The 13,245-nt window shown below is 46.0% G+C and overlaps 1 protein-coding gene across 6 annotated transcripts in view; it reads right to left on the reverse strand.

Moving 5' to 3' along the window:
• Positions 1 to 9,584, reverse strand: part of Btbd8 (BTB domain containing 8) — a 68,674-nt gene extending 59,090 nt beyond the window's left edge. For 5 of the 6 annotated variants that reach the window (XM_087582101.1, XM_087582098.1, XM_087582096.1 and 2 more), the window contains exons 1-2: positions 9,298 to 9,584; positions 2,393 to 2,587 (exon numbers count right to left, since the gene is read on the reverse strand). Coding sequence is in view for 3 of the 6 variants with exons in the window: in XM_087582096.1 (XP_087438222.1) it covers positions 2,393 to 2,587; positions 9,298 to 9,446 (344 nt within the window). In the remaining 3 variants the exon portion in view is untranslated. 6 annotated transcript variants of the gene reach the window in all.
• Between the last annotated feature and the right edge of the window lie 3,661 nt (positions 9,585 to 13,245).

Consider the following 13,245-nt stretch of genomic DNA (forward strand, 5'->3'; position numbering starts at 1 on the left):
TAATCTACTAAAAGCCGAACAGAGGCAGCAGGGCATAAACACATTCTATACGAGAGCAGCAGCAGAAGCTCATGAAGCTCACAGCACCGGGCAGCCCAAGTCCAAGGGGCTTGCACGACTTCCACTGACACAGTGTGGTTAGGGGATAAAGCACAAAGCCAGCTGCTCTGACTTCCTTATCCCAGCTGAGAAAACTGAAGCTGAGAGCAGTCACACAGCAGGACTATGCACAGTGGAAGGCAGATGTCTCCCTCCATCCCCGCTCCCCAAGTGCAGAGCTTCCTACACACACACACACACACACACACACACACACACACACACACACCACATACGGAGTCATCCTAGAACTCATTTTGCAGACCCAGACTGGCCTGGAACTCACAACGACCTACCTGCCTCTGCCCCACAGTCCTGGGATTAAAGGTGTGCCACCACAGCCTGCCTGTTCTCTATCCCTTTTAAAGTCTATTCAGCTATGTTCTTTTGAATGTATGAAGTTTTGTCTGTATACCATGTGCGTGCCTGGTGCTTATGGAAGTCAGAAGAGGGTGCTGATCCCCTGGAGCCAGTTAGGATGGTTGTGAGCCACCATGTGTATGCTTAGACTTGAACCCACTTCCTCTGCATGAATAACAAGTGCTCTAAACCACTAAGCCACCTCCAGCTCCCTTCCCTGCCACTTTTAATGATGTAAATAAAAGTTAATATTAATGTAATTTCTCTGTTTCCCTACTGTGTAAGCTCCAGCTACCCTCAGGCCTTTCCCTTCTTCGTCCTTCCTTGTAAATGTCACCTTTATCTCTGTGATTCGGTGTCTCAGATGATGGGATAAGAGCTGTACCTTGCACAGCTTGGGCTGAGCCCAGAGTGTTTCTTTCCAGTCTAGGCCTGGAAGCTTAGAGCCCCTGGACAACCTAATCTTCCAAGATGACTAAGTAAATGCAGCTTCTCTTGGCCTCTCACTGAACTGCTCCGCTTGGCCTCATGCTAACCGTGGCAATCTGTTCTGATCTCCTGGCTCCTTCTCATTCCCTGGCTCATTCTGTCTTCACCTGTGTCTAGCTTGTTCTCTCTGCAGCCTCTGTACAACTGCCCTGGTAAAACCGCTATACACACACACCATTCTCTCTGTCTGTCTCTCTCTGTTTCTTTGTCCACCCCCACCCCCAGCCTCTCTCTAGTAGCCTCTCTTACCCATGCTACTCTTGTGTGAGCTGAGCACATCCTCTCTCTGACTCATTCTGTCAAATCTTTCTCTGATTCATCATTTTATCTGTCCCTCAGTTAGACATCACTTTCAAACATGTCTGCTTCCTTCTCCAAACTAACCTTACTTCCACTGCTAGAGATTAAAGGTATGCACTAAGGGCATGACTACATTCCAGACAGGTAACACTGTAATCCAGGAGGTGTCTGAATTCTGGGAGATAATAGAGACCTAAAAGGTCTCTGGATATAATCCCTTCCCAGAGCACCAAGTTCCTGGATTAAAATTAAAGTAGTCAGTACAAGTTCAGAGTTAAAAATGGTAACTTTGGTTACCATTTTTTGGTAATGCCTGCCCTCACCACAACTCTGCTGCACTAGGGCAAAGGCATGCATTTTAAAATTGATATTAGAACCCAATAATAAGTTAGCCAAAAATAAATAACTAAATAAATTTACTAAATTATAGTTACAATGTATCTAAAGTACAGGTGCTTCACCTTAGAAACAAACAAACCAACAAAAACTCTAGCAATTGTTAGAGCTTAAAATGAAGGGCCAGCAGCCACATGGCCCGGGGGACAAGGTGGCCACCATCAAGCCCGAGAACCTGACTGGCATCTGGAGGCCACATGGTAGAAGGAGAGAACCACAGCAAAGCTGGTCCTTGGTGAGCGCAGGAGAGCTGGGGGGAGGGGAGAGAGAGAAGGGGAGGAGGAGAAGGGGAAGGGAAGAGAAGGAGAGGGAGAGGGCAGGGGGAGAGAAAAGGAAACCTCCCTCAGGACTGGTTCTCCTTTCCCCTTTGCTTTCTGGTACTGAAGCCCAGAGCCTGGCTGTGCTTCGCATGCCTTTGAGCACTGAGCTGTGGCTCTACCAGGGTCAACTCTTCTTACTCACTCGTTCATTCATCTGAGACAGGCCCGGGTGAATGAATGAACGAATGAACGAATGACAGAGTCTTTGTGTGCAATCCAGACTGGCGTCAAACTTGTGATCCTCCTGCCTCAGCCTTCTGACGCTGAATCACAGGCAAATAAGCCACAGCTGGATGTGGCTAATTTAACAAAACCATTTAAATGTTTAGATTGTATCAGTTATGTGCATAATGAGAATATGCACACACATTTAAAAGTCAACTGTCTGTCATATTCGGACGTAAGAGGAATCCAGATGAGGCACTTACTGTAAAAACGCTTTAAATTCCGAAGCTTCAACGCTGTCCACAGGAATGAGCTCATCTGTTAGGCCCCTTGATGTGTGTCCAGTGATGTGGGAGTGAAAGCCAGGGGCTCTGGCTAACAAGACTGCCCTGTGCACTTTGAACAGCGAGCCACTGACAGAAAGAACCATGTCTGTGTGCATCTCTTCCCTTAAAAGCCTGTTAGGGAAAAGGGTTACAGTTGGATTAGTGATGCTAAAAGTAGGTAACAGGTTTAAAACAACTTACAGACTGAGAAGTGAAATCAAAACAAAGAACATTTCACGAAAGAAGTAAAAACATTCAAAATATTTTCTTAATTCTAGTAATAAAACGTATTTTCTGCACTGTCCTGGATAGTTTGATGTCAGCTTGACACACACTAGAGTCATCTCAAAGAAGGAACCTCAATTGAGACGATGACTCCTTAAGATTGACAGGGGAGGGCCCAGCCCACTGTGGGTGGAGCCATCTCTGGGCTGTGGTCCTGGGCTCTGTTAGAGAGCAAGCCGAGCAAGCCATGGGGTGTAAGCCAGTAAGCAGCACCCTCCATGGCCTCTGCATCAGCTCCTGCCTTCAGGCTCCTGCCCTGTGTGAGTTCCTGTCCTGGTTTCCTTCAGTGATGAGCTACAGTGTGGAAGTGTGAGTCAGATAAGCCCTTCCCTCCCCAGCTCGCTCTTTGCTCATGGCGTTCCACTGCAGCCATAGAAATCGTACGTAAGACAGCTACACACATTGATTTTCCTTTAAAATGTAACTTCTTGAGTTCTATTAATGAACTGATTGTTCAAAAATCATACTAAAATTGAACCAAAACTATAAAAAGTCAACACCAGCAAACCAGACACAAAAAGGAGTATCTTTGTTTTGTTAATGGCCAAGTCTAAAATGCAGCCTTGGATGTCAAGAATGTCATAAAAATTTTTTTGGCCCTTTCCCATTCCCACCCAATAGAATTAATTATGTTCTAATCTATTATTCAAAGCGACAGACTCAGGAGTCTGTCCCTAGTGTATATACATAGTTATGGCAAAGCCCACTGATTACATGTTTATATAAACTGAAAAATAGAAAATGACAGAAAAGTTCATAATCTATTCACTCACTTCTTCATACTATGTGTTTCTGCTCTCTACCTACTTAAAACACTTTATTTCACTACGCCAAATCACCAGTATCATCACAGTGTGGATTCTCAGAGGATTTCTGTATTGCTGGATATAATCGGCAATCATGCCCATGTACCGGGAGGATCATGTACCGGTAAAGTCGTCCGTTACAGACTCCCTCAGGGCAAGCTAATGGCTCCTCGAATCACATCACACGCGGTCCGTGCCTCTATTCCCGGATGTCTGTCATTGCCTCATTACTGTTTCTATGCATCTCTCCCCACTAGACAATGAACTCCCAAAGGGCAAAGGCAATGTGCCATTAGTACTCAGAGTATCTGCCTGTCCACGGATCCATTTGATGCTGAGGAAAACAAATGCTTCGGAGAGCACAAGCTTTTGAAGCCTTACAAACACATTTTGGCTTGGCCAGTTGTTTGTTTGTTTGTTTGTTTGGATTGTTTTGGAAGGTAACGATATTAAAGTTGTAGGTAACTTACTTAGAGTTACAGAGTTATGCTGAGCCCCACCGCTCACCGTGTGGACACAGACTTCCTACTCTAGAGGTTCACGCTGAGGTCAGTCTTTTTGTCTTATTGTTTTATTGAGATTTCTCTGTGTAGCCCTGGCTGTCCTGGAACTCACAGATCCACCCACCTCTGCCTCCTTAGTGCTGGGATCAAAGGTGTGCACCACCAATGCCCAGCTCAAGGCCCGAATCTTCTAATGTGGCAAGTTCCCAGGAGAAGAAAAATCTGACATTCAGGTAACTTTATAGAAGAAACTTCTTCTCCGCATAAATATGTTACAAGTCTACTCCATAACAGACAGCATGAAACCTGGCTATTTTCTCCTGACATACATACCTGCCATACATTTCTAATTATACATTAGGTACATTACCTACCATAAAATGGAATGCATATAATACTGTACTATATCAAACTTACTCAAAACTTAACAACAAAAGTGTGTTGTTTTCTCAAAATTTTGCTGAAAACTCAAATTATACACCCAATTTGTCCTCTCTTCCACCCAGCTTCTCTGCTGACCCCACTACCGTTTCTAAAGTGAGTAAGAAACATTTGGACTGAATGACAGCTGTGGGTACAGCCTGCATATCAGAGGCCCTGGGTTTAAACCCTACACGCCTGGAATTCCAGACACACCAGAGACTGAAGCTGGAGAATCAGGACTTGAAGCTTATGCCAGGCCTCTTTTAGCAGGGCCCACCTGATTTACATTAGACTGCTTCAAAACAGCAGAAGTAGATCTAGGAGTAGCCGAACAGCAATCCTGCGTGCGTGCGTGCGTGTCAGAGACAGAGACAGAGAGAAATATTTGATTTTATAAAACCACTTGTATCAGGTGCAAGTGTATCTTGCATTTTCTTTAAGCTAAAAATCTTAAACATTAAGGAATGTTTACTGGCTCACCCAATAGTAAAAGCTAGAGAAAAAGCAGACTGTTGCAAAGGCCTGGTGTTGCAAAATGCTAAAACATAATGCTTGTCCCCACGAGTTTTAAGCACAGTAGAGAAAGACAGGTTTGAAAATTAAAAGGCATGGTACATTCAACAGCAAATACAGTCCCTGACCCTGACCTCCAACTACCCCAAACAGGCACCACACAAGACTATAAGCTATGTTGGGTGACCAGACAGGAGCAAGTTGTCCTCTGAGAGGCTCTACCCAGCAGCTGACTCAGACAGATTCAGACACCCATTGCCAAAGAGGTCATGGAGCTTAGGGACTCTTAAGGAAGGATAGGAAGGAGAATTGTGGGCCCCAAAAGGGATAGAAACTCCACAGGAAGACCAAGAGTCAACTAACCTGGATCTTGGGGCTCTCAGAATCTGAACCACCAACCAAATAGCATACATGAGCTGGACCTAGGCTGCCACACGTATGTAACAGATGTTCAGGCTTGGTCTTCATGTGGGCTCCGAACAACTGGAGCAGAGGCTACCCCCAAAGCTGTTGCCTACATGCGGGATATGTTCTACTAGCTGGGCTGCCTTGTCTGGCCTTAGTGGGATTGGAAGCACCTAGCCTTGCAGAGACTTGAAGTGCCAGTGTGGGCCATTGCAGAGGGCCCCTATCAGCTCAGAGAAGGGTGGCAGATGGGGGAAGGACTGTGGGAGGGGGTGACCGGGAAGGGGGGCAGTGAGCGGGATGTAAAGTGAGTAAGTAAAAAAAAAAAACAAATGAAAAGATATGCTTATTAAATATAATCTTTAAAGACGGTTTAGCATTGGTTAGAAAAACAAAGAGAAAGGGAGGAATCCCAGGTTTGCTCCTCACAACCAAGTACCAACTGACCCACGGGGGCTTCGGGTGTGGTACAGAGCAAGGGCCTTTAAAGGCAAATGCCACATCCTGGTACCTGACTCTGCTGTTGTAGACAAGAAGGTGAATGAGAGGTAAAGAACTTACGCAGATCCTGTAAGAGGAGAGTCAACAAACAGACCCGGGCATGTTGGTCTTTTAGCTATCGGCCATTGGCTGGGTAGAGTGAGAGAGTGGGACTTGAGGTGAGAAGGACAAACACCTTACAGTACAAACAGATGATGCCAGAGCCTGAGCCTGGTGGGGTCAGTGGGGACAGAGGAGAAAATGGAAACACATGTAGGTGGTAAGTGGGGTGGTGGATGTGGGAGGTGAGGTGAACGATCTTCGGTCTGGATGGGACCTGGGTGCTGGCAATGCCTTCTGTTCTTGCTCATCCGAGCTCTCTTCAGCTCATCCTTCAGATGTGAGTCCAGTTGTCTTCAGGACACCGCCTCCCAATAGTCATTATGTATTTCCTTTCAACTGTCCTAAGATTTGGAGCCATTTCCTGTTCTTCCCTGTCTCAGCTGGCCCACATATATTCACTCGACCGCGCTCTAACTTTTCCATTTCCACTGTCACCATGTAGTCCTCGGCTGCCATAAATCTCTTACCTGACTTTGTTTCTGATTTCTCTTCTCCCAAAATCAAGATCTAGATGTTAATTCTACTGTTTTTTTTAGAGAGAGAATGCCTTATTAAAATCTACAGTTTTAACCTATCCACCCTCACAGGCTGTCATTCTGTCTGCCATAACCACAAATATCTTCCAGATAAAACAACTGTCGGGACTACTATTGCTGTGATGAAACGCTATGACCAAAGCAACTTGGGGAGGAAAGGGGGTTTATTTCACTCAGTTCCATGAATTAAAAAGCAGTGAGCACAGGAGCTCAACCAGGACAGGAACCTACAGGCAGGAGCTGACGCAGAGGCCATGGAGGGAAGCTGCTTGCTGGCTTGCTTAGCCTTTCTTATAGAGACCACCAGCCCGGGGTGGCACCACCCATAATGGGCTGGGCCCTCCCCCATCACTCACTAATTAAGGAAATGTTTACGGCTGGATCTTAGGGAGGCATTTTCTCGACTGAGTCTCTATGATTCTAGCTTGTGCTGGGTTGACATAAAACTAACCAGGACAGAGTCAAATCTATCTATATGACCTTGGCTTTTTTTTTTTTTAACCAAATATCCCAATACTTTAATCTCATCTGAGCTGGTTTGTATTCCAAGCCGAAGTTGACTTCATGTGCTAGTTAAGCAAGGTAACTTCTACAGAGAAATTGTATGATAATCCAGATAGCAAGTGGTGCCTCGAAGAGTGCACACCCCGAGAAGGGATATTAATGAGATAATATACTTTCCCTCCCCAGAAGCCCATCCTTCAGTGCAGCCACTTGCAGGATGATGCATGATGATACTGTGACAGAGCAAGACAGTGCAGAGGCTCCTCCATTTTGTATTCTTGCTGAGGCCATCTCAGGTTTAACTAGAGTTTGGTCTCCTTGACAGAGAATCCCAAGAAAAACTATCCTACTCTATCGTAGGAATCCAAGGTCCAGAGATTCCAGCCAATTTAGCTTTTTTTGTTAAACTGCCTACTGTGCAAAACTCCCCCTGAGGCTGCACAATACACGGGAAGTAACTTTAAAAGCCCCTTCCTCTAAATACTTGGGGCTACACGTAGGTCCCAGCCAATAGGAATAAATACTTTCAATTGGTTATGAACTGTGTTTAAGAAGTCATCCCTGGCAAGATCTCCTCTAACAGCAGAAACCCGCCCTCTTTTCTGAGTCCTAACTCGAAGAATAAGTTTTTCTTTTCCTTTTTTCTATCCTTTTCTTTTAGACACTGGCCCACACACTACGGACTTTCTCACTGTTCTTTGGAAATACCTCACGTGTCACGCACCACCTGTCCTCTCCTGGGGAGCCTACCAGTTTTCTCAGACCCTAATATAAAGGCATAGCTTTCTCTTCCCCATGCTTCCAGGCAGCTGCCAAGATATGTAGCTTGCCTATTGAGTCTGCTTTTAAATTATTTTATTAACGAAACTCTGAAGACTATGAAGAAGAGAACCTCGGTTTTTCCAATAAACTCATGAGCCCAATGTGAAGATCCCCAAATTTCCATAGTTGTTCACAGTAAGATTTATAGAATAGGGGTTGGGGATTTAGCTCAGTGGTAGAGCACTTGCCTAGCAAGCGCAAGGCCCTGGGTTCGGTCTCCAGCTCCGAAAAAAAAAAAAAAAAAAAAAAAAAAAAAAAAAAAGATTTATAGAATAAAGCCAAGTGTGGTGGTTTATGCCCCTAATGACTGGCAGAGGCAGGCTGACCCGTGATCCTAGTCTACAGAGTGAGTTCCAGGACAGCCAGGGCTACATTGAGAAAACACAAAAAACAAACAAACAAACAAACAAACAAAAAAACAAAACAATGGGGTTGGGGATTTAGCTCAGTGGTAGAGCGCTTGCCTAGCAAGCGCAAGGCCCTGGGTTCGGTCCCCAGCTCCGAAAAAAAAAAAACCAAAAACCAAAAAACAAACAAACAAAAAAAACCCAAAACAACAAAACCCAAATAAGCAAAAGAAAGTTTTGTACAATAAGAGAGTCAGAGAAATGATTTGGGGGTTAGCAGCAGATACCGCTCTTGCAGAGGACCTGAGTTTGGTTCTTTTCACCTACACTATTATAGAAATAATATGCATTCCCAGTAAGAAATCACTCCCACACTTATCACAAGTCTAGGTATGGCTAATTAATGCCTAAGGAAGCGCTGGCCATGAATATATTTTTACTAACTTATACACACATAACTTACACAGATGCATTTTTATATACGCTACCATCCTTAAATCGATTTCCAGCCCCAGTCTGCACTTTGAACAATTTAAACAGAGACAGGAGCCTCCAAGTCTGATCACTCGGGTGGATGGGGTGTTTGCACGGCAGAGATACTGCCAGATTTATTTTCACTACACCAGTATGGTTTTCCCTCACTAGTTGGTGGCCGGGTTCATCTTACCCGCCTGTCAGAATTATGCTTTCCCTGCTAAGAGCATAGGGGACTTAATGGCAGACCAGGACTTAACGGTAGCTGTGACCCTGAGCTGCCTCCTTAGAGGCACAGTGTTCTGTCTTTCATTTCAAGTAAACGCTCGTTGTCCTAATTGAATCACTTTTCTTACAACTTTTTAAAGGCATGGTATGCGTTTCAGGGTCTGGACGCAGGCGGAACTCAGCAACAGCCACTGCCAGTGTGTCTTAGAAAAACTGGTTGCTATGCATTGTGTAGGTCTAATTGTTGTCTTCCTTCTGAGTGCGGTGAGACTGGTTCCTTGGAACCCGCAGAGCCTCCAGGCGAGGGAGGCGCCCAGCGAGCACTCTCAGGCGCCTGCCTCAGAACCAGAGCGAGGCGGGGAGGGAGTGAGCAGAGCTGCTCCCGCCTCCTACCTGAGCACGTCGCGGCTGAGCTGCTCCGACACCACCGCCTTCAGCCGGCGCCGCTCCCCGGACCCCTTCCTGGGCAGCCCCTTCCTGCCAAGCCCCGGGGACCTCGGAAGGCCCGCCGGGGCCGCGCCGCCTGCTCCACAGTGGGCCATATCAGGCTCAAGAGCCCGGGTGCCAGGCCGCGCGGGACCCGGACGGGGGCGTTCCCGAACCCAGCAGCCGGCCCCGGAGTCCTCCCCGGAAGGAAAGTTCCCGTCCCACCTAGTTTGCAGCCGGTCCCTAAATTCAGCGGACCGGGAACCCGGTGCCTAGGAATAAAAAGTCCACAGCCACGTGACCGGCGCTGCGGCGCAGGCGCACTGGCTCTGTTTACATCGGCTTCCTGCCGCCCTCCTAATCTCCCTGAAGGGAAGATCCCAGAGCTTTAATCTGTTCTTTCTTCTTACTGGTTGGGGTTAGTCAACCGTTTAATGAGTGTTATGGAGGAGTGACTTGAAATCAATGCGAGTAGCGTTTGTATCTGTTCTTCCTGGAGTGTCTGCATCCCCTGCCCTCTTTATCTATGAAAGATTAGGGGAGGGGAGGTGTCACCAGAGTTTTCCAGTAGTGAGCATTAATGTCGTGAGCAAGGACGTAAATAGGCTTAGTTGATATAGCACAAGTTATATTTTAGTATGCTGAGGGAGGGTCATCACACAAGATTCACACTCTTAAATTCCTATGGTCCTAAGGCCATCTCCCCAAGGCTGCTTAATTAGGTGATGTATCTTAGCTGAAGGTTATGTGAGGGTCCATGATTCGCTGAAAAGAGTCTTTTATTCTGTAGAAATTCAGCATTCTGGGGTCTCCCATTGCCAAGACAGACAATCAAGTAAACTTGCAGGCCTGATTTAAAACACATCCGGGGACTCTGGGGTAGGTGACCTTCATCTTCCTCCATCTCTAAGGACATTCTGTTACCAGGGAATGGGGAGTGGAAACTGTTGCTGACCCCATTGCCCTTGCTTCAGGCCAGGTGGTGAAGGGCCCTAGGGGTTTTCACCAGCCTTATACCCACCAGCCTCGGGCAAGGATAGACCAGGTTCCAGCTTCCCACTTTGAGTCTAGGCTAGGCCAGGTTCCATTCTCCACTCACAGGAATATTCTTAAGTAGAAAATTCTTATAATGTACTGACTGTTGCTTGCTAGCCAATAGATTTAAAGGTCAGTATGCTTAGCCAGTAAGTTTGAACTGTAACCTTGCTGATAGAACCTGTGCCCTTAAAAAGTATAAAAACTGGGTTGGGGATTTAGCTCAGTGGTAGAGCGCTTACCTAGGAAGCGCAAGGCTCTGGGTTCCGTCCCCAGCTCCGAAAAAAAAGAACCGAAAAAAAAGAACCAAAAAAAAAAAAAAAAAACAACTGCTTGCAATAGCCATTCCTGTTGCTTTCTAGTCACTCGCCTTAAGCGACTAATTAAAGGTCAACCCTGACACACAGGAAAAGAAACCTTGGTTTTGCATCTATCTGAGTATCGGTGTCTTACTCGGAAGGTGGGGGGCGGGGGGGGCGGGGTAGGGGTGTCTCAAAGCAAGTACCACTGACCAAGGGTCCAGGGCTTACAGTGGCTGGTCAGTTTCTGAGGACAGGACAGTTTCTGACTAGCTGCCTGAAGCCTGGGGTTTTTCTAGTAACTGACTTGCCTTGCCCAGTTCTTAGGCCTAGTCTCCTGGACTGCTAATTTGAAGCCTGTCATGGAGTCAGCCTGTCTCAGACTACTCGAACAGTAGTCTTTGATTTGAGGGTGAGGATCCTGGGAGAGACTTTCCAGCCACAAGGCAGATCAAAGTGACATCTCTCCAGAAATGCAGAACAGAGCGTTGTTCTCAGTCTCTGTTTATACACTGTCTACTGGCGTCATGGGATTCTAGGCCTGTGTCTGATTAAGTGATGCCGCTGGGTTCTGGTTATCAGGTGCAGCCTTGCGTGCAGTGGAATCCCTGGCTAAGCTATCTTTACAAATCTAAAGCTCATTTCCTTTTACCCTAGAGCTTAGCTTGAGGAATAAACGATTTTGAGTATGAAAACCTGAGGGTTAACGCTCTCACTGTTCACAGCTCCCTGCTTTCAAGCCTGCTTAACTCCCCTGCCCAATCTGGTTTCATATCACAACTACTATTAAGTTATCTACCTTTTTTTTTTTTGAGGACTTCCTCACCCCAATAGTCCTTCTTCAGTTGTAAGGCTTTTATAGGCATTCTGAGTCGAATATGTGACTCTAAAGACTCCAAGCTGGGGTCTGCTTTTATTAATGCAAATTGTGCAGTGTGTCTTAATGCAAATTGTGCAGTGTGTCGGGTCCAAATCTCTCCAAATTCTGATGGCTAGACGAAAATCCAGCATTCCTCAGGAACTTGTGAAGCCAATTCCCTTCCACCAAAGGAGCTATCTATGATATGGGTTAGCATACTAAAGTTCATGCAGGCCTCCAGGCTCCCTCATTATCACAAGTATCACAAGTATTTCAGAGTTTATGTTAGCACGCTGCCCTTCTTACCTCCTCTACAACAGTAAATGTCTCCAGCTCACAGACTTACCTCATTCTCCTCATAACCCTGCTATTTCAGCTATGCTCTCTCCCCTCCTTCCCTCACTCCCTTCTTTCCTTCCTTCCCTCCCTCTGCTCTCCTGCTATTATCTATCTATCTATCTATCTATCTATCTATCTATCTATCTATCTATCTATCTATCTATCTATGCTCTGTCCCTGCCTCTCTCAGCCTGCTGCTCATGTTCAGTCTACCACTTCCTCTCTCTGCTCTAGACTCTTCCAGATGCCTCTGGCTGTTCTCTCCCACGTTTCTGCAATAAAAATCTTTCCCTTAACCATGCCATGCGATCAATTTATAAAGTGTTCTTATTTCTGCAGCTGAGTTGCCTCTGTATGCCTTTTTCCCAATTCCACACACGTACATGCAAATTACATTATTTCATTTTTTTCTTTACAGCTAAATAAATTTCCATTATGTATTGTCAGGTCCAAAGGGTACCCTAAAGCACCCTAAAAGGGCAGGCCCCTGAGTTGGTCCAAAATTGAGTCTCAGCTCAGCTCAAGCTGGTCCGTAGAAATATTTCTGTCACTTAGATTAAATATTTCTCAGGAAGTTGTGAATCAGAATTCTTGTTTGCCAGAAAAGGAGTCGTTTCCTTTGTCTCTGGTAGAAGTGACACATAGTGACATCCAGAGTGTCAAAAGCCATGCTTGCTTCTAGGTTCCTACAGTTCCCCATCCACAGGTACCTGGTATAAATTTCAGTGTCTATACTAGCCTCTGGGCCCTACTCATCCCTGCATAACCTCTCTTCCTCCACTGGGCTGGCTTCCAACTCACAGGCTTCCCTCCTCCGGGATACCCATCCATTCTCTATAAAAAGCATGGTTTCCCCTCTGCCCCCACTTCTCCCGGTGTCTCTGCTTGTTCTCTCTCCCCTAACCACAATAAAAAACGTTCCCCTTGGCCATGGAGTGGACGTGTCAGAGGTTTCTTAGCCATGCCCGTTTACATGTATATGTAACACATTTCCACTATCCATTCGTCCGACGATGGACGTATAGGCTCAGTCCACTTCCTAGCTACTGTGAACAGAGCAGCACCAACCATGGTTGAGCAGACATCTCTATAGTGCAGTATAGAATCATTTGATGCCTTCTAAACATGTTTTCTCTCAATTAAAGAATTAAAAAGCAAGGAAGGAATGCTGCCAGGAATCCTAGGGAGTCCCAGTAGAGAGCCGTTAAATGATACCTGGGAAATCAGGGTCCCCTCGTCGGAGTACAGTTTATTAATTGATAAATTAAAGCCACAAACCTTTTTAAGTCTGAGTCTGTTTGCTGGGTTGAAGGCCATGTTTGTGCTTCTTATTCTCTGGGTGGATGGGGCCACAGGCATATGCCATTGTGCCCAATGAACCTT

Source organism: Rattus norvegicus, chromosome 14 (assembly GCF_021556685.1).
Source record: "Rattus norvegicus strain SHRSP/BbbUtx chromosome 14, alternate assembly SHRSP_T2T, whole genome shotgun sequence".
NCBI classification, from domain to species: Eukaryota; Metazoa; Chordata; class Mammalia; order Rodentia; family Muridae; genus Rattus; species Rattus norvegicus.